Source organism: Cynocephalus volans, chromosome 14 (genome assembly GCF_027409185.1).
Source record: "Cynocephalus volans isolate mCynVol1 chromosome 14, mCynVol1.pri, whole genome shotgun sequence".
NCBI lineage: Eukaryota > Metazoa > Chordata > Mammalia > Dermoptera > Cynocephalidae > Cynocephalus > Cynocephalus volans.
The window spans coordinates 50,830,763-50,853,095 of record NC_084473.1 but is presented as its reverse complement, the minus strand read 5'-3'; the positions used below and the strand labels follow the sequence as shown (position 1 = coordinate 50,853,095).

The 22,333-nt window shown below is 39.7% G+C and overlaps 1 protein-coding gene across 6 annotated transcripts in view; it reads right to left on the bottom strand.

The window, feature by feature from the left end:
* The window catches only part of ACYP2 (acylphosphatase 2), a 175,796-nt gene that overhangs the window by 137,017 nt on the left and 16,446 nt on the right, over positions 1-22,333 (bottom strand). For 5 of the 6 annotated variants that reach the window (XM_063078463.1, XM_063078464.1, XM_063078465.1 and 2 more), the window contains exon 3: positions 21,203-21,312. In XM_063078463.1, the coding sequence (XP_062934533.1) occupies positions 21,203-21,312 (110 nt within the window). Of the gene's footprint in view, positions 1-15,365; positions 15,675-21,202; positions 21,313-22,333 lie in introns of those variants that run through there. The other variant, XM_063078462.1, reaches the window with a different exon arrangement.

Below are 22,333 nucleotides of genomic sequence, written 5' to 3'. Positions count from 1 at the left end.
TTTTTAAAATAGTAATTAGAGTTGCATTATGCATTTTTATTAAATGTGAATATCTTGCTAAATGCACATATATAAAACGTAAACTTTAAAGCAAAATGATGCATTTAAGTCATTTTAATGTAGACCTGTTATATCCCAAAGGAACATAAATGACTTAACATTTGAGGTCTAAAACCTTGAATTAGAACTCCAACTCTACTGCAGATATTTTTCATGTTTCTAGCTTTCCATTAATTTATACCAATCAGGCTAAACTAAAATTTTTTTCCAAAATTACAGCTACTTAATGAATTTTTGTTTGCTTGAAAAATGTCCAACTCTTTTATTTCAACAGAACATCCAATGGAACCTTTCTTAATAACCCCATCTATTTGTATAAGAAGGACCTTGATGAATAAAGTATAAAAATATTAGCCAAGTGCTTCGAAATTCTTAGAAGAATTGCTTGCAACTATGGTATAAAGAAATTTATACCACTAATGATCTGCCAGAGAAAAGTTATTCTTAAAAATACTAAATAACTTTGAATCTGATACCACCTAATTGTTCACAAAATCCATTGCTTCATTCCATTCTATTACTTTAATAGCTGTAAATTCAAAACAATAGCATTTCATAATTAAAGCAGAATGCTGTTCAAATTTTGTTTCCCAAATGCTATGTATCTGTGGAATAGGTAAATACAACTATATTTGTGAACGTGCCTATTCTAACTTTTGAACTGTGAACGCATTTTAAGTATATGTATATCATCAACTCTGTATAGAATCATAGAATCTTACTCAGACAGGACTTTGGAGATCACCTAGTCTAATAACACACAATGAGTTAGACCTTCTATAACACCTTTGACTTGTATGATATCTACACAGGAGTCAGCAAACTTTGTTTGTAAAGGGACAGACAGTAAATATTTTAGGCTTTATGAGCATCCAATCTATGCTGCAACAATTTAGCTCTGCCATTGTACTATGAAAGCAGCCATAGACAAAACATAAATAAATGGGCAAAGCTGTGTTCCAATAAAACTTTATTTACAAAACAGGCAGTAGGCCAGATGTGGCCCAGAGGCCGTAGGTTGCCAATCTCTGATCTAGATTATTGCAAGTTATTGATAAAATTCCACCAACAGATACCTTAGATAACTCTCCAAGAAAATTCTTAGTCAGAAAAAAAAAAAAAGAAAATTCTTTGTCAGGGTGAACTGAAATAAGAAAATTCACCCATTGCTCCAATCAAAATTATTGCCTTCTGGAACAACGGAGAACATATATCCTTTCCCATGTATCAGCCCTTCAAATTCTTGAAGTAAACTACCATGATTCCCTCAAGTATTTTTTTCTCCAGCTAAATATCCCCAATGCCTTCAAGCATTCCTTGTATTATGACATAGTTTTCCAGATATATAACCATTTGATCATCCTCTTATATACATATTCCAGTCTGTTAACAATCCTTTGAAGTACAGAATACTGATACATGATATATGGTTTTTAAAATATGTAGCAACGAAAAGATGTAATTTAACTTTAGAATTTGTCTCACTATCTCCAAATACAAATGTTTTTTGTTTTACAAGATTACCATTTAGTCTTTAAGAGAAATATATTTTGTCAGGATTTAGTCAAAGGCTTATTATGCCCAGTGTCATAACTCTGTACATTAATCTAAAATGATTACTAAGAAATAGAAAATATTTTTAATTTTGAAAAAAAAAGTAGGTTTAACAAAACAATAGATTCAAAGCAGTTCCTATGCACCAAAAAATGTTGGCAGAACTCACCTCTACAATTGGAATCATACAGTGCAATTTGCAAAAGAAAGCCATCAGTCATTCTCAGAAAATAAAACACAGAGGGAGAAGAAAACAAACATACACATTTGCAGTGTGTCCTTGGATGCTGTTGGCTTGTTAGCAAGCACAGACCGAGCATGCTACAATCACAGTCAGGCCATCTCCAAATGATGGTCCCTGTTGTATTCCATACTTCCATAACTTGGGAAAAAATCAAACCCAAGTATTAAAAGGCAATTTAACTCTGATTTCTGCATCTCATTGTCATAGTGTTCTTACAAAAAAAAGGGTTTTTTTTAATAACTAGAAAATAAGGCACTACTTATATAGCTACAAATGTGCCACATTTAGTGTGACCTCACAACCTATTTCTGTAACATCTCTTGTTGTAGTTTGATTTTTTGATAACTCAGTGCCTTAAACAGTATATTGCACTAGAGAAATAAATTCATTCTTTAAAACCTAAATATGTTGATTTGTAATGACACCACAATTTATAATGTTTGTTAAGTTTAACTTACATTCTCCAGTGTCTTCTTCCTGCTTGCTTGTCATTACCCAAGCTCTCCCTGGGTAATCCCATCCATGTACAAGGCTTTGAACACTATCCACATACTGATGACAACCAAATTTATTTCTCTAGCCCAGTTTCTCTGCAGGGATAACCCATATATCCAGAAGTCTAGTGGGTCTTAGCCAGTCCAACTTCCACTAAAACAACATGTAAAAGTAGAGCACCATGAGTCATGTAATGATAGCAAATGGTCATTGATTACTTATACTATGTGCCCAGTATGGTGCTAAGTGCTTTACATAGATTTTCGCACTTAATGTTCACAGTGAAGTTACACGTGACACGTTTATCTCCTTTTATCTGAAGCCCCATTAAAATGATAGCATCAAAATACAGAAGATGGAACAGACATTGTACATTGACTCCCTACCTGTCCCCGTCCCCTTCTTTTCCGGGGAAAATTTTTTCCCCACTTTTGTTCTGGCATTAATGTACCAAACCCATTTCCCAACATCCCTTATAGCGAACAGTAACCATATGACCCTGTATGAGCCAATGAAACACAACCAGATGTCTGTTTTGGATGGGTCAGGGAAAGTAACCCAATCCTTACCCTTTCCTGCCTTCTTCCTGCCTTCTTAATTGCGGACATTATGTGCAGCTGCACTTTTCCTTTTTTGACCATGAGGAAAAGGCCAAGACAATCACAGAGATGTTGGTTCTGACATCACTGAGCTACTGAAGCAAGGCTAGTAACCAGCTACCTCCAGACTTCTTGTTACTGAGAAAAATAAACCCCTCTTTGTTTTATCCATTTTAAGTGTAGTTTTCTATTAACTTCCAACTGAATATATTTTTAGCTGATACTGAAAAGGACGAGTCGACACCAGTTGACGATCCACCAGAGAGAGCTCATTTTATTAGGCAGCACACACACACATATATATAGGGCTTTAAGGGAAAGCTGATTGGTTTAAAATACAATCCCTACTTAGCATACCGCATGGGGCTTGGGGGGGAGCTGATTGGCGTGCGATTCGCACAGGCGGGAAGGAGAATGCGGAAGAGAAGGGCAACCAGCGCCATGATGGGGTGAGGCCGAGAAGGGCTTATGTGATCGGGGTGTGATCCCTTGGGGCATTTGGGTTCTTACATTCCTCCCTTTTTCTTGTTTTAGGAAAGGTGACATTGAAATCATCAAGCTACTTCCTGCTGAACTGGGGCATTGTGGGGGGGACAAAGGGAAGAAGGTACATAAATACCCATTATGAAACCCCAAAGGAGGGTGGAGAAACAAGTAATTTCAAAAGGGGAGAAGTCCATAAACGTTCCTTGAAGCCACAAGTCGCACATGCACTGGTTCCATTGTTTGTAGTTGGAGACTGGAGGGGGCAACCAGGTGTCGGTGGCGAGGGCGTGTAGGAACGCGTTTCCTCTGTAAGGGGGTACCTCTTCAGCATCGGCTGAGGCGCTCACGAGATGAGGCGGGGGGTTCATCGGTACCTAGAAGCCGGTAGTTTCTAAGTAAAAGCTGGTTAAAGGCCTGATTAGAAATTTTTCCCACTTGGGCTTGAAGAATGATGCAGGGCAAGAAAAGGCAGGTTATGAGGAATAACAGCATTCTTCTCCAAGGAAGATGGCAAGTACCTCCTTTTTCTGCAGTGAGGAGGTCTAGTGCTCTACGGTTTTGGAGGGTGACCTGAGCTAAAGAGGTGATTTGTCTCTGTAGAGAGGAAAGAGATTCGGCAGTGGAAGTTAGAGCCCCTTCAAGTTTAGCATTTATGTCTTTGACCGCCCATAAACTGTGTCCTAAGGCTCCTCCCGACAGGCCGGCTCCGACCGCTGATGTTGTTAGGGAAATACCGACCATGATTGGGAGGAAGGCGGCCCCTTTTTGTTTTGAGGGTGGATGAAGAAGATGGAACAGTTCTGAACTGGAGTACAGAGTGAGTTGAGGGACGATGGTGACAAGAAGGCATGGGACAGTAAGATTAGACTGAATGGAGGTAGAGAGGGTTCCACTGCACCAGAAGAAAGAGCCTGGTGGGGCGAAGGTGTGGTTATAAATGGTTGAGGAAGGGAAGCATTTAAGGGGATGGCCGCCAGGAGCAGTCGCATGAGAGAAAACAATTTCCGGGAGAGAGAGAGAAAGATGAGTGTTTCAGAAATGATCTGTTGCCAGGTGTAAATGGATGACCCTGGGGAGCTAGCAGAGGGGCCTGAAAGCTCCCTGGGTGAAATGAAAAGAACAGGAGAAGGCCAAGGAGAAGGTTCATGTCTCCAGAACTGGGGGTAAGGCTGAGGTCTGGGATAGGCAGAGTTTGAAAGGGTCAGTAGGATGAGGGATACACTTAAAAGAATGGTGTGTTAAGTTCTTTTGCAGCTTGTTATTGGAGTTCTCGGTGGCCAAGGGTGGATCCTGAGTGTAAGGCTTCAGCCTGGAAATATGAATCCATGGAGTAACATGATTACCTGGCAGGGCAAGTTTAGCAGCAGTTGGAGTGCAAAGGATGACAGGACATGGGCCTTCCCACTTAGGGGTTAGGGGGGTTTTGGGTTCTGGGGAAGTGTAGAATACTAATTGGCCTAGGCTGAGTGAAAGGTTAGTTTTGGAAAGTGACGGATCTGGAAGTAGCCAGTCCTGGTACTTCCATAATTTGGTGCGAAGGTGGGAGAGCAAGGGTAAGGCCATGGTGGGTGGTATGGGTCCTTCAGATGCTGTGATCCCTGGGGGTAGGAGGGGCCTATCATACATGACTTCAAAAGGGGAAAGATTGGAGGGCCTTTTTGGGAGAGCTCTGGTCTTGAGAAGAGCGAGAGGTAGAAGACAGACCCAATCAAGGTGTAATTCCAGAGACAGTTTAGTTAGTATGTCCTTTAAGGTTCTGTTGGTTCTCTCTACCTTTCTGGATGCCTGAGGTCGGTAAGGGCAATGTAGGTGCCAGGGGAGAGAGAGTGACTGGGAGAGTTTTTGTATTATCTGGGCGGTAAATTCAGGTCCATTGACAGATTGAATGGAAGTGGGCATCCCAAATCGTGGGATGATTTGGGAAAGGAGAGACTGGGCTATGGTGGAGGCCTTTTTATTGGATGTTGGGAATGCCTCTACCCATCCTGAAAAGGTATCAACAAACACCAAGAGGTATTTGAGGCGCCGGACAGAAGGCATGTGCATAAAATCGACTTGCCAGTTGGCCACGGGTGTGAGACCTCTGGCCTGGTGGGAGGGGTATGGCCAGGTTTGAGAGGGGTGTTAGGATTGGTACGCTGGCAGATTGTGCATGAGGAGGAAATTTTTTGCAAGAGGGCTTTGTCAGATGGGGTGATTGAGAAAAAGGCTTGTAAAAACTGGGATAAAGCTTGGGGGCTAGAGTGAAACAGGTCATGGAGCAAGCGAAAGAGAGAGGACTTATCATCATTAGGCGGTTGAGGCTGAGAGGGTGTCTGTGAACCGTGGGAGCCGTATGGAAGAATGCGAAGTTGGTTTTGTGTCTGTGGGGGCACTGCCGCAGTGTGTGCGGCGAGGTCAGCCTTACAATTCCCGCGAGTGATTGGGGAATCGTCCCTCTGGCGGGCTCTGCAATGAATGACTCCTAATTCACAAGGTAAATGGGATGCCTCAATTAATGTGGAGATGAAAGCTGAGTTGGTGATTGTGTTACCCTTGGTGTTAAGCAGACTGCGTTCTTTCCATATGGCGGCATGAGAGAGAAGTGTATGAAAGACATATTTGGAGTCAGTGTATAAGTTAAGAGTTCTTCCTTCAGCTAGAACGCAGGCTCGTGTGGCGGCGATAAGTTCGGCCTGCTGGTTGGTAGTACCCTTGGGTAAAGGTTGGGCCTCTATAACCGAATCAAGGGAGACTATGGCATACCCTGCGTAATGAGTGTTTCCTTCCTTGAATGAGGACCCATCCGTGAACCATGTGAGATCAGCGTGAGATAGGGGTCCCTCAGTGATGAAAGAGCGGTAAGGTATAAAATTTTGAAGGCTTTCTATGCAGCTGTGCAAAGGGATGTTGGGGGAATCTGGTATAGGCAGTAGGGTGGCCGGATTTAGGGGTGGGCAGGTAGTGAAGGATAGGGCGGGATTTTCCAGAAACGAGGATAGGAGGGTTAGGATTCTGGAAGGTGGGAGGGATTGGAGAGCCTTATAGGTAAGGAGTTCTTTGAGGTGATGTGGTGAGAGAATGGTGAGAGGTGCCCCAAATGTTAATTTGGATGCCTCCTTATGCAGTAACTGCCTCGCTGCTAGGGCTCTTAGACAGAGTGCCCAGCCTCGTACAGTGGGGTCCAACTGTTTTGATAGGAATGCTATGGGGGCAAAGGAGGGGCCATAATTCTGTCCTAGGACGCCTAGAGCTTGTCCTGTATTTTCATGAACATAGAGGAAAAAGAGTTTAGTTAGATCAGTGAGATGAAGTGGAGGGGCTGTTAGAAGGGCCTGCCGAAGCTTGAGAAAAGGGTGCTGAGGTGAGGAGAGTAAAGGTTCTTTAGGAGGACCCTTATTCATATTATAGAGAGGTCGGGCTAGCAAAGAGAAATTGGGGATCCATGCTCTGAAATATCCGGCTAGACCCAGGAAAGATAGGATCTCTGTTTTGGTTTGGGGGATGGGCAGGTCAGTAAGAAACTGTTTTCTGTCCAGGGTGATTTCCTTCTTTCCTCGGGAGAGGAGAAAACCAAGGTAGGTTACAGACGGTAAGGAGATTTGGGCCTTGGCGGGGGACACTCGATATCCCTTACCCGCTAGGAAGTTAAGCAAATGGGCAGTGTCAGCTTGGGATTGTTCCCATGAAGGACTGCATAGAAGGAGATCGTCCACATATTGTAATAAGGTGGACTCTGGATGGTTTAAGTGAAAAGATTTGAAGTCCTGTGCTAGGGTCTGCCCGAAAATATGAGGGCTATCCCGAAGTCCCTGTGGCAGGACCGTCCAAGTGAGTTGTTTGGAGTGACGGGAGTGGGGGTCAGTCCATGTGAAGGCAAAAATGTCCTGAGTATCAGTTTCCAGGGGTATGGAAAAGAAGGCATCCTTTAAGTCCAGAACTGAGAAATGAGTAGAGGTCGCTGGGACTTTGGAAAGAAGAGTGTGTGGATTTGATACAAGGGGGTGAATGGGAATGACAGCTGCGTTAACAAGACGGAGATCTTGGAAGAGACGAAAGGCGCCATTAGGTTTTTTTTACAGCAAATATGGGAGTATTGAAAGGGGAGTGAGTGGGACGGAGATACCCCTTTTTTAATAGGTCCTGAATGATGGAGCTTAACCCGAGGAGGGCTGTTGTGGTTAATGAATACTGAGCCTGACAAATATATTTGGAAAGGTCTTTTAGTTTTATGCATACAGGGGAACACTGGGCCAGAGCAGGGCTGGCAGTGTCCCAAACTGTGGGGTTAACAGGGTGCATTAAGATGGGTAAGGACTTCTTTGGAGGAGTGGGATTAGTAGGATCTTGGGCTTGAACTAGCGCTAGGAGGAAGGAAACGGGGGAAGAGGAAGAGGACAGGAGCAAAGTAATGGAGACTTGAAGCCGTGATAGAATGTCCCGTCCCAACAAGGGGACGGGGCATTGTGGCATGACTAGAAAGGAATGGGAGAAAACGGATTGAGTGCCTTGAAGGAAGCAGGTTAAAAGAGGGGTTTTTTGGGGAAAGATTTGTTTACCTCCTACCCTGACTATAGGAGAGCTGCTGGAGGTGGTGAGGCCTTTATATTCCCTTAAGACTGAAAAGGTGGCTCCAGTGTCCAGGAGGAAAGATATTGGGTGGCCGTCCACAACCATGGATACCCTGGGCTCCTGCTTTGTTATAGAGATGGTCGGGAAGGGCCCAAGGCTCCATCAGTCCTCCTCAGTGAGGCCCACCATAGGTGGTGTCCACGGTTCGGGGGACTGTGGGGCAGTTGGTCCCTCACCACTTCGGGCGAGGGGGCAATCAGATCCCCAATGTCCCTTCTTTTTGCATTTTGGACAAGGAGTGGTGGGTGGCCTGGGGGTGGGGCAAGCCTTTACCCAATGCCCTTCCTTTCCACATTTAAAGCAGGCTCCAGGTGGAGGCTTAGAGGTGGAGGCTGTGGGAGGGCACCCAGGGGGTTTGATAAGCTGGGCCAACATCTGGAAGTTGGTGTGGTCGGCCTTTTGTTTTCGACGTTCCTTTTCCTCCTCCCGATTATGAAAAACCTTGAAGGCCACTGACAGGATTTCGGTCTGAGGGGTTACAGGACCCTGCTCTAATTTTTTAAGTTTAGTTTTAATGTCAGGGTAGGATTGGGCCAGGAAATAGGTCATAAGGACATGCCGGCCGTCTTCTGAGTTGGGGTCTAAGTTAGTGTATTGTTGAAAGGCCTGAGTTAATCTATTGAGGAACTCGGAGGGAGTTTCCTTCTTTTTTTTGGACAATTTCTTGAATTTTTTGGAAATTGATGACCTTGCGAGCCGATTTTTTGAGGCCGATTATTAAGCAAGAGGCCAAACAGTCTCGAGCCTGGATTCCCTGGGCTGTGTTATAATCCCAATCAGGTTCCTGTTCTGGGACTGCTTGGGGGCCTGGCGGGTGATCTGGATTGGTATGATGGGTGTCAGTGGCATGGGTTTGGGCTGTATCCCAGACCCTGCGGTGTTCCTTGGGGAGGAGGGTATTGGCTAGGAGCATGAAGATGTCATGATGTGTGAGGCTGTAGGCCTGCAGGATCCATTGGAATTCTTTAATGTAGGTGGTAGGGTCAGTGGAGAAAGAGCCTAGTCTTTTTTCTAATTCTGTAAGGTCAGCTAGGGAAAAGGGAACATGGACCCTAACTACTCCTTCAGCCCCAGCTACCTCACGAAGTGGGGTGATTGTTAAAGGGGCGGGGGGGGGGTCCTTGGGAACGGGTGAAAGGGGGCTTAGTGGGTCAGGAGTAGGGGAGGGTAAAGACGGAGGAGTGGATGGCGCAGGAGGTGCAGAAGGTGACGCGTATGACGGGGGAGGAGGAGGTCGGTAGGGTAGGGGTTCATCAGCAGGGTCGAAGGTGGAAGAATCTAGGGGTGACTGTGAAGATGGTTTACAGGCTAAAAGGACTTGAGAGGGAGCACAGGAGGACAGAGGGTGGGGTTCTGAGCCAAGAGGCAAAAAGCCTCGATGTAGGGGAACTCCTTCCATTTTTTTAGGCGCTGGCAGTAGTTAAAGAGGTCTCGTAGAATGTTAGGATCTAGTGTGCCCTCAGGGGGCCATGTGTTTTGATTATCTAAAGGATAATAAGGCCAATCTTGTGTACAGAGTTTGGTGAGTAGTTTGGGCTCAATATCCGGCCTGAGGGAAAGGTTGGTGAGGTTTTTCAGAAGGCATTGAAGTGGACAGTCCCCTAGGGAGGAGGAGGAAGTGCCCATTCTGGTCTCTTAATGGGAATTTAGACAGAAATCGGACAGAGATTAGTGATAAGACAGATCCTTCGGCCGGTTGGGAAAGGTGGGATCCTAGAGGGCATCCCCAGTAGGTCACATCAGTCCCGGCAGGTTCAGGTATGAACCAGGAGGAGAGAAGGGAGGTGTGGGTCGTCACTCAGACCTTCAGTTCTCTAGGCCAAAAGCCCGGTGCCTGAAGGAACCTAGCGCTAGGCATTTCTGGTCGGGTCCCGGTCGGGAGGTGGAGAGAAGAGAGTGGTGGACAGGAGGGTGAAAGAGAGAAGGAGAGAACAGAATGGGGCTTTTAACCTCCAAAAATGAAAGTAAAAGTTTACCGGGGCTTTGGAACCTGTTATAGTTTGGGAAGTTATGGTGGTCGTGAAGACCATGGTGGGGTGGGGTATGGGCGTTAGGGGCTACCGGACGATCACAGCTAGACTCCCTGTGGTAGCCTGAAAAAGGGCTGGTGCCCTTTAGGAAAGGGGGCTTACCTAATGATGAGCCAGTGGTGAGCGGAAGGAGCCAGCACCAAAAAGAATGGACGAGGGTGGACCGTCAGTGGTGAGCGGTGGAAGGGAGGCCGGTCCTGGCAGGATGGAGTTCCCGAGGGGCGACTCGGAAAGTGTTGCCGCTGCGATCCGAAAAGTGTCACCGCTCGAGGGGAACTCCGCCCCGGGTTTCGGCACCAATGAAAGGACGAGTCGACACCAGTTGACGATCCACCAGAGAGAGCTCGTTTTATTAGGCAGCACACACACATATATATAGGGCTTTAAGGGAAAGCTGATTGGTTTAAAATACAATCCCTACTTAGCATACTGCATGGGGCTTGGGGGGGAGCTGATTGGCGTGTGATTCGCGCCAGCGGGAAGGAGAATGCGGAAGAGAAGGGCAACCAGCGCCGTGATGGGGTGAGGCCGAGAAGGGCTTATGTGATCAGGGTGTGATCCCTTGGGGCATTTGGGTTCTTACAGATACAAACTATAACCAGAATAAGAGATTTCAACAAATAATTAGAAGGAAAGCAGATGGAAGAGTAGCAACTGCACAGTAAAATATAACAGCCTAAGTGTCTGCAAAAACAATGAGAAGCAAGTCAGCTCACCCTATGGAACCCACAGAAGACTCAGAATTTGGAAGCACCAGGTGCTGCAGAAGTCAGGACCTACGAATTTGAAATTTTGAGCTTCCCTAACAAAAAGACCAGCTCTCCACCCAGTTATCACCATTTTTCAAGTCCACAACTCTATAGTTACATGTTGGAAATTCTCCTTAAAGGCCAGTTTATTTTAGGCTGTCTGTTATTAGTTACAACTATGCCACTTAAAATATGATTGTATTTCAGTGATATGAAATATGAAGGAGAGAAGCAAAACAAGGGAACAGAAAAAAAGAAAAGGAGAGGCAAAAGAAAAGAAACTTAGAAGAAACAGAAACAATGCAAAAAGCAGAAGAAAACTTCAAAAAGGAAAATACACACAATAGCCTCAGAGAGACTGGAAAAAAATAAGAATGAGATGTTATGAAATAGAAACAATTAAAATGCAGGAGCAGAAACAAACAAAACAATAGAAAGTTTAGAAGACAAAGTTGAGGCAATTTCCCAGATAATAACATTTGGACACTGGATGAGAAAAGATGAAAATCAGAGGATCAAGTGCACATAGATGTTTCAAAAGAGGAGAAGCAGATGGGAAGAGATTGGACAAGGGGCATGAAGAATAATTATTATTTGTAACAATATATATGCTAGTAATATTGATTTGATCAACATATCTCAATGTTGAACCCCCAAAATATGTATAACCAATTTTGATTCAATAAGTAAAATAAAATTTTTTTTTAAAAAAAGAGAGAACCAAGAAAAGAGAGGAAAGGAAACTGTCAATAAAAAACCATTCTCCTCTGCCAAGAGCCCAGTACTTAAAGCGAAATTGAAACATGCACAAAGGCGAACGATTATGAAAATGCAGAAAAAAAAGGATAAATTGAGCATCTAACAAGCTTTCTGAGAGGGATAAACAGATGTAACCCCCAATCCTCTGTGTGCAGATTATACCAAACCTCTCAACAGCAACACCAGAAGTTAAGGAACTATGCTTTCAAAATTCTGAGCAGGAGATTATTTTTGGCATTGAATTTTATAACTCAATCAGTCAAGCACCAGGGAACATGAAGGCATGCAAAGATGTAAATTGTTTGTCTTTCATGCACTTTTCTATGGAAAGCTTATGGAAAATTTTGTTTCTGAAAAACAAGGGAACAAGTCAAGAAAGATGAAAACATATGATTAAGGAAACAGGAGCCTGCTCCGCAGGAAAGGGGCAGAGGAAAGCACGAGAATGACAGTGGCGTAGCAGACCTAAACCCAGACTGGGAGAAAGACGCACCTGCAGAGAAAAGCATGACTGACAGGTTATGTGATGCACTTTGACTTCTGCAGGTAGATCTTTTGTGGGGCTTAGAATATATATTGGCAGGTATACAGAGTTTCTATTGGAGAAAGAGTAAAATATTAGATTGAAAAATATGAAATTGTTTTGTAAGTTAAAATTTTGTCAACTATAGGCAGTTTCAAATCATTCAAGCAAATTTGAATAATATGATAACAGAAATTTGCTTTAAATACTCTAACAATAAAAAGAAAAATTGGAGGAATATATGAAACAAGATTGTCAGAAAGTTCATTACTGAAACTGGGGTAATAGGGACATGGGTTTCACTGTCTCATTCTCTCTATTCACGTATGTTTAAAAATCCCATAATAAAAAATCGTAAGAAGAAAAAAGCATGACAATACCAAAATGCACATTTCAATAATCTTTCAGACAGCAGGAGGAGTCTTCACTTAGCAATGCTCAGATGAAGTCCAGTTGCAGAATAAATGGACAGAGAAAAAAAATTCTAAGAGCTCATCTATACTGAGTCTTTACTCACAGTGAGAAAGGAAATGTCAGGACTATTTCACATCCCCATCCATCCCTTCCTTTCTGCATTGACTCTGCTGATTCTAGGAGTGCTTTGTGCAACAAAATGGGCTTCTCAAAACTACTACAATTCTTTAGATCCAAAATCTAATGAGGGAACCATTTCTCACTCTTCTTCAATTCCCTCTCAGTTCATTTCTCTATTTGTCCAACCTAGATTCCAGGATTAATCATATTTACACATTTGTAAATATTCTCAAGTCCCCACTTTCTCACTTTCTCCTCTTCGTAGCTGGCAATATTTAAAAGTAAAGTATATTTATAGTCAGTATACTATCTGATTGTAAATAATAAAGTAAATATTATTTAGTAGTAAAGTATAATTAACAGTTTAGTTCCTGACATCGCTGTTGAAAGTCTGAGATCAGGAACAAGACACGGATACCTGTTATCGCTAATACTTTTATTCAGTATTTACTTGAAGTCCTAACCAGTGTGATGTGGCAAGAAAAAGAAATAAAGAGTAAAAGGATTGGAAAAGGAAGATATAAAACTCTCGCTATTCTCAGATAATACATAGGATCATGTACCTAGAAAATTCAAAAGAATCTATATACAAATTATTAGAATCAACAGGTGAATTTAGCAAAGTTGCTGGAAATAAGGCAATACACAAAATTCAACTGTATTTCCATGTTATCAATAAACAGAAAATATAATGCTTAAATAGTATTTGTAACAGCATCAAAACTATCAAATACGTGGGGGGAAATATGCAAAACCTTTATGAAAAAAACTGTAATATACTATTGAAAGAATTAAAGAACAAAAAGATAAATAAGATGCCCCGAGGCATTGAGCACAGGGACTAGAGCCCACCCGCAACCAGTCACACCACCAGTGCCAAGGAGCAAGCCAAAAACATCACCTCCATGTGGGTGGCCCACTGCAGTAACCACGGCTACCATGAAAGTGGCTAGACATCACAACCACCATGCAGATGGCTCACCAGCCAATAGAGTGCAGAGACACAAGGTGAGTCACCAGCAGAGACCAAAGAAAAGAAGAAAATGTCTCTCTCCACAAAGCCCATTCCAGAGTGACAGAAGAAGCATCTGCTCTATGATAATACTGGGGGACCTGATCACACCTCTCAGCATTGGACAGATCATTGAGGCAACAAACCAACAGAGTGACCATTACTCTTTCAGAAGGAGAGAAGAAATCTAGGGTTATCAGAGCTGGGAGGGAGGAGGAGAGGGGCTTGGTGTGATATTGGACAAAGGGCATAAAGAATAAGTACAATTTGTAACAATATACATACTAGTAATATTGATTTGATCAACATATGTCAACATTGAATCCCAAAAATATGTATAATCAACTAAGATTCATTAAAAAAAATTTTTTTTAAAGAGAGAGATGTATTACATTTGGGACATAAATTCTTCCCAAATTTATGTATATACTCAATGCAATCCCAGTCAAAATTCCAACAGGTTGTTTTGTGGAACTTGATATAAAACTTATATGGTAACACAAAGAGAGCAGAATACTCAAGACAATCTTGAAGAATAAGTTGGAATAACTTGTCTATCAGATGTCAAGACTTAAAATAAAGCAATAGTAATTAATATGGCAAGGCACTGGTACAAGGATAGACAAATAGACCAGTGAAACAAAATAGAGACTCCAGAAACAGACTCATACATATGACCCACAGGCACATGATCCAAGGTGGTACTGCAGGGGAAAGGGCTTTATTTTATACTAATTCATTAACCTATCCCTTTATATCTCATGCATTTTTCTATATGTATGTTATATAATTCACTATAAAAACTTTAAAAAACATATAAATGTATTGGTGATTATAACTAAAAGTAATGTTAGTAAAGTAATTCAGAAGAACGAAATCAATTGTTACAAAACAGTATTATATTAAATGTGATGAAACCAATTTAGTTTACAAACCAATTACTGCACTAAATGTGAATAGATTTAATTCTGCCATTAAAAGAGAAAAACTTTCAAATTGTGTTAAACAATAAAACATAGCTATATGTTGTTTACAAAAAGCACCCTTAAAATGATCAAAAAAGAATGAAAATATGGTAGTAAGCACAGAAATAGCTGAAATGTAAAAAATGAAGAAAAAGTGGCAAGGTAGAAATTGAATTTAAAAGCATTAAACTGTATAAACACAAACACCGTATAATGAAAAAGATACTTTTTCGTGACCAGTACTCAGCCAGTGAGTGCACCGGCCAGTCCTATATAGGATCCGAACCCGTGGCAGGAGCGTCGCCGCGCTCCCAGCACTGCACTCTCCCGAGTGCGCCATGGGCTTGGCCCTAAAGATACTATTTATGAAAATGACACAAGTCATAAAACTGTTTGCATCAAACAATGAAGCAGCAAAAGTGTAAAGGAAAACTAAATTGCAATGATATGATAAGCTGATAAAAATACAATTATACAGAAAGGCTTCAATATTCCTCTTCCCATAAAAGTGAATTTAGGGGGCTGGCTGGTTAGCTTACTTGGGAGAGTCTGGTGCTAGTAATACCAAGACCACAGGTTCAGATCCCCATATCAGACAGCCACCCCCAAAAAAAGAAGAAAGAAAGAAAAGAAAAATGAATTTAGTTATTAAAAAAATAATGGAATTGAATAATATAATCAACATACTCAAAAATATGTATATATGAAATTTCATATGCCTTAGAAAGAGACAGTTTCAGCATTTTTATTCAGCTCTCTTTTACAGCAAATATTGTTGGGTACCTCCTTAACAGCCATTCCTCTTTCTCTTCCTCCTTGATGTCATATCCCACCTGCTAGGAGGAAACCTGAAAATGCCAAATATTACATTTCCTAAGACCACATGAAGCTAGGGCATAAGCCTGAGACCTAGTTCTGTCCAGTAGGACCTACAGGGAAATCTGCTAGGGTCTTTTAAGAAAGGATTTCCTCCTTGAGAAAAGAGAGTGGTGTGATGAAAAGGTCTTATCTTCTTTCTGCCCTTGAATGCGATTCTGTGAGGGTATGTAGGACCTGCAGGCAAGTAGAAGGGAAAGCCATAAGGATCCCAGAGAAACTAACCCCAGAGCCCTAATGTAATTCAGCCAATGAACCAATCCTGGAACTGCCTGTTCAGCCTTTTGGAAAGTGGGAAATATCAGTCCCTTCATGAAACCACTTTAATCGGGTATTCTGTTACTTGCAGCCTAAAGCATCCTAATTGAATCATTCATCCTAACTGATCAATCCAAAACAAATCACGTCATTGAGCACGAGAAGGATTTAACACATTTTTAAAAGTAGATATCTTCTAGACCTCATTGTCAGATCATAATTTAAAAAATAATAATAAATAAATAATAAAAGGTGACAAAAAATTATAACAACTGGGAATTTTAAAAACATACCCAGAATACCATTGGTTATTAGTGCAAAGAGGAAATAAAAATAAAGTTATAAACTATCCAGAAAGCAATGAAAAGAACACTCTCTACCAAAACCTGTGAAACACAGCAAAAGCTGTATTCAAAGGGAAATGCCTAATCACCTCCATTATTAACTTAAAAAGACCAAAATAAAGGCAATGAGAACTCATGTTAAAGACTTGGAGAAGAAGCAAAAAAGAAAGAGAAAAGGAAATAAAGATAAAAGTTGAAATTAACAAAATGGAAAACCAAAAATAAAAAATTATCAAAAAATCCAAAAGCTGTTTTTTAAAAAAATAACAATAAATAGATAAATTCCATCTGAGCCAAATTTAGGAAAATCAATGGAAAAGAGAATAAAATTATACAAGATTAGGAATTTTCAGGCTGGCTGGTCAGCTCACTTGTGAGAACATGGTGCTGATAACAGCAAAGTCAAGGATTCAGATGTCAGTACCATCAGGCCACCAGAAAAAAAAAAAAGATTAGGAATTTTCAAAAGAGATTTAACCACAGATAGAAGGGAGATTTTTAAAATTATAAAATCTATGGCAAGAAATTTGAAAACCTAGAAAAATTGGATAATTTCCTAGCAAAATACAAAGAATCCAAGAGCAAGTGGAAAACTCAAATACACTAATTACCACAGACTAGATTGGAAAGGTGGTTAAAAGTATTCATCGAGAAGGCACCAGGACCAGGTGATTTCATAATTTGTTTCTGCTAACCTAAGAACGGTGATTCCAATATAATTTGAATTATTCCAGAAGAACAGATGAAAAACTTCCTAATTCATTTTATGAAGCCAGAGAAATGTTAACATCAAAACCTGATAGGTACCAAAACAACAACAACAACAAAAAAAAAACGGAACCATAACATTACCTATATAGATGCAAACATTCTAAATAAAATATTGACAAGCAATATTCAGCAATAATTCAAAAGAATAACACACTGTAACCAATCAGAAATTGAGTCAAGGAATGTAAAGGTGAAATTCAATGTGATAAAGTATATTGGCTAAAAACCAACAGCAAACATCTTTCTACTTGGTGAAATAATAAAACTATTTCAAATAAAATCAGAAACCAAACAGGGATGCCCGCTATTGCTATTATTATTATTCAACATTGTCTTGGTGGGTCTAGCAAATAAAATAAGGACTGGAAAAAAGATACACTATTTATGCTAATTACATAACTGTATATTTAGAAAAACAAGTAGACTACAGTTTGGTTTTTTGTTTTGTTTTGTTATTTTTGGCGGCCGGCCAGTACAGGGATCTAACCCTGGAACTTGGTGTTACCAGCATCACACACTAACCAGCCAGTCCTGACTACACTTACTTTAAAAAACTAGTAGAATTAATGAGAATATTGGATAAGGGAACACTATGATATAAGATAAATATACAAAATCATTAGGCTTTCCATATTCAAGTATAAGCACCTAGAAACAGAATTGGAAAAAATATTCCATACACAATAGTGAAAAAGTCAATAAAATACTTATGAATAAACTTAGCAAGAAGCCTATATGAAGGAAGCCATAAAACTATACTGAAGGATAAATTTTAAAATCTAAGCAAATGGAAAGATCCATGTTTTTAGATGGGAAAACTTAATATCACAAAAATGTTAATTCTGAGGCTGGCTGCTTAGGTCAGTTACAGCGTGGTGTTATAATGCCAAGATCAAGGCTTGGATCCCCATACCAGCCAGTCACTAAAAAAAAAAAAGTGAATTCCCTTAATGTTATAAAAATGTCTAATTAAAAAATAATAGATTCCTAAAACATAGAAAGGACATTAGATAAAAACTGAGGAAATCTGAATAAAGTATAGATTTTAGTTAATACTAATGTTATCAATATTGGTTCATTCATTGTAACATATGTATCATATTAATGTAAAATGTTAATAGTAGGAAAACTGGGTCAGGAGTATACAGAAGCTGTCTGTAGTATCTCCACAATTTTTCTGTTAATCTAAAACTGTTCTAAAAAATAAAGTTCATGGGCCGGCCTGTGGCTCTCTCGGGAGAGCGTGGTGCTGACAACACCAAGTCAAGGGTTAAGATCCCCTTACCGGTCATCTTTAAAAATAAATAAATAAATAAAGTTTATTTAAAAAGCATATGTGTGAGACAATCAGGGAAGTTTTTTGAAAAAATAAATATAATAGAATTCCAGTAAAACAGATAAAAGTATCTTAAAGTTTAGAGAGAAAACAAATGTCCAAGAAAGCAAATAAAAGAATAAAAAGGAATAGTGAAAGGAAATATACTTTAAAGCAACTGTAATTAAATCAATATGGACTATTGGTGTAGAAACAGATAAATAGATGAGTGGAACAGAACTGAGAATCCAGAAATAAAAACCAGTTTATACGTTTTTTGTTTTTTGGCAGGTGTCCCGAACAGAGATTGAACCCTTGACCTTGGTGTTACCAGCACCACGCTATAACCAACTGAACTAACTGTCCAGCCCTGATATGAAATTTTAATACATGAAAAAATGTATTTCAATTCAATGGGGAAAAGAGTGATTATTTAATAAATGGTGCTGGCACAACTGGCTATCCATCTGGTAGAAAATAGTCAGTCCCCTATCTCATATTATAAATAAAAAACAAATTCCAGATGGAGTAAATGCTTAAATGGAATAAAAGCTTCAAGTTAAAAGAAAACCTAGGAGACAATACTTGCAATCTGTTTCTTAGCCAGAAAAGAAAGACAGTCATATTTGAGTTCATAAAAATTAAAAACAATTTATGTTGTAAAAGCTATCATAAACAAAATAGGCAAATGATAGATTTGGGAACATACTTGCAAAGGAGATAACAGATAATGTGTTAGTAATCATCACAGATATACAAAGAGCTCTTAAAAATTGGCAAGAGACAAGCAACTCAATGGAAAAATGGGTAAAGGACATGAAAGGGAGTTCATGAGAACAAACTGACATAGCCACAAGCATGGAGATGCTCAAACCAGCTAGTAATTAGAGAAATTAAAATTACAGTAAAAAATAGTAATCACTCTACAGCCAATAAGGTAAAAGAAAAATTAGAGAGCAATAATATCAATTGCCAACAGGATGAGTAGGGAAAAAATGTAAATTGTTTACAGCATGACAAATATTTTTACATTAAAAATACCCAGACACTTCAACCAACAAATCACACTCCCAGGAATCTATCCCATAAAGGTAAAATCGTCAATAAAATGTTTATTGAAGCATTACTCTTACTGCAAAAATCAGGAAACAAAAAATGAGTTCCCAGCAACAAGGTAATAAATAATGGTACATCTATACTGTGGAATACTAAACAGCCATTACAGAGAATGACTAGAGCTATACAATTTGACTCGGAAGGATTTTTCTGGATATGTCTTTGAGTGATAAAAATGAGATGCAGAGAAGGGCATACACCACAATCCCATTTTTACAAAGCAAATATTGATCAAAACCTATAAATGTATATGCCCCAAGCACACACACATGGTCTGTGTGTGTGTGTGTGTGTGTGTGTGTGTGTGTGTGTGTGTGTGTGAGAGAGAGAGAGAGAGAGAGAGAGAGAATGTGAACATGGAGACAAACATGGAACGATACATGCCAGCTTACTAACATGGATTACTCGAGAAAGCAGGTAGAAAATGCAGGGTTGAAAAGAAAAAAATGAGCAGAATGTATGATATGATTCCATCTACGTTAAGTAAATTAATCAAAGACTGCTAGAATGTGGATTAAGAACATAACGTGACTGGCATGAGCTTCCATCCTCCACATAGTCCCCACTCTTAAACTACCCCATAATCACTTGTCATTTTCTTGCCCATGGTACTATCAGTTCTGTACAACGTAAGTCTCACAATCTTTTATGCATTTTGTGACAACCTTAATGAAAAATGTTTTACATTAACTGTGACCCCATATTTTCTGAAACTGAACTTTTGGACCCCAGTTTTCAAGCTGGTAGTTTTACTCACCAATGCAAGTATATATCTATACATAAAGAAATTAGAAAAAACAAGAGATTGGTAATTATATATTTACTGATTGTTGGAATGTCCATAAAATGAAAATATAAGTTACAGAAAATTAAACATAAAGTATTCTATTTCAGTAAAAGCAAGCAAAACCTTAATTTTAAGTGTATATTTAAATATTTTTAAGTGAAAGTGAAAGCTGTGGAAAGTATTCATAAAGCCATTGGCACAGGTTACTGTAGGGGAGGGAAATAGAGAGGAAGAGGCAGATTACCAGCTTTGCTTTATTCCTGTCTGTATTACATTACTTCACTTGCTACAAAAAGCAAAATAGTATTGCTTTTGAAGCCTGAAAACATTAAGAAATAAAAAGATAAATTGCAAACAATAAAATAAAATAAAATGGGTATTACTTAGTACCTACCTCATAAGATCTGTTGTGAAAATTAAACAGGATAATTCACATGAAGTACTTAGCATATTGCCCAGCACAATATAAAAAATGCTCAATAACTGTTAGCTACTTTTTATTTAAAAAAGAGAAAGACTACAGAGAGCAGTGGAAATTACGAAGCTGAAAAGACAAGCCTTTTGAAAACAACATCGTGTGTACACAGGGCACTTTTCCCCATTACTGAATCTGGCCTCCTTTGGACTGCAAGGACTCATGGTAACCATACAGCTCATTAAATACACTTTCATTGAAAGCAAAAACAAAATTACAATGAGATGAATAAGGTACTTAAACAATAAAAAGGAGATGGCAATCTTTTGCCTTGGAGGCCACTTTAAGCACTTCGAGAACTACCCTAAGGAACTGGACTTCTGCCACAGCACTTCAAATGAGAGATACTTGGGCCCTGGCTGTTTCCCCAATGTTGGAGGAAACTCAACAGGACAAATTCATAGAGACTGGACAGTGACACAGTAGCTCTTCTCGAGGCCTGCGCTAAACATACAAATTCCACTCCCAAGTCTGAGAATTTCTTTGCCGGCCCAAAATTTCTTGGCATGCCTAAAAACATGTTAGTTTAGTTATAACCTACAAACTAAACCTGGTCCGTCACTACTATTCTTATTGTTCAACATAACATTAAATAGGATGCATAAAGTTCACGCTCCTGTTGTTAGTCTTACCACTCACATGGAATTGACTTTCTCTTCAGGGCCTTGCACTTGTCCCATCACAGTGCCTTTGCTGGTGTTCTTCACCCAGCCAACCACTCCTATTTTCCGAGCTTCGTCTTCTGTGTACTGGTTTCAGGAAAACAAGAGAGATGAAGTCTATCATCAAAAATCTGCATTCATAACATACTTGATTCTGACATTCAAAAAATGCTAACCTGATAATCCTTTTTTTTCTCCCTAAAACATACCCTATGCCATTGTGTAGCTGGCTTATGGTAACACTTCTATTTACAAGAACCTTCCCTTACATGGTATCTTTTGTTAAATTTTACTTTCCCTAAAGGCAAGCACATTACAAAATAACAAATGGACATGGGAATTATTTCAGTAATAGATTGTATAATGTGTTTTAAGATCCATAAAATTAAATTGCATTGCCCTCATGCCTGCTAACACTAAATTACATTGTTAATCTGGTTCCAAATGATGAACAATCTAAGATTCTCAATCACTGAGGAAAAATATCCAGTTATGATCAATATAAAGTATTCACAGGCAGAAACAGAGACTAAAACACTGAAATTTCCAATTTAAATGGGGGAAAACAATATTAATAATAAAATTAAACTAGCAAGAACGCTAGCCTAGACATGCTGGTTTGCAGAGAGATTGTAAGATTAAAAGATTCTGATGTTTTCTGTTGGCTCTGGACTTGCTACAGAAATGTTATAATTGTCTAAAATTTATTTCTCCTATTATTCTTAATTGTTTCTGTAAATTCCTTTTCTTAGTTCCAAATTCAGTTATGCTACTGGCAAATGAAAAACTGACAACATCTTGATTTCAAATTATTTTAACTACAACCTACTAAAATTCCTGTGGATCTAGTCTACTAGAACTTTTCAAAAACATGCTCTTCTCCTATTTGGAGGCCAGGGTCATCAAGATCTCTATACTCCACACCTCCAACTCGATGAAGCAACACAAACCAAAATGGGTACAGCTAAGATTGATATAGGACTTAGTTTTGAAAATAAGCCAAGCTCTTACTAGATAATAAAAAAGGAGACAATCTGAATTACGGGGTATGCAGCTGTCTCAAAATACAGAGATTTTACTAGTGGGAACATGTTGGAACTCTCAGGAG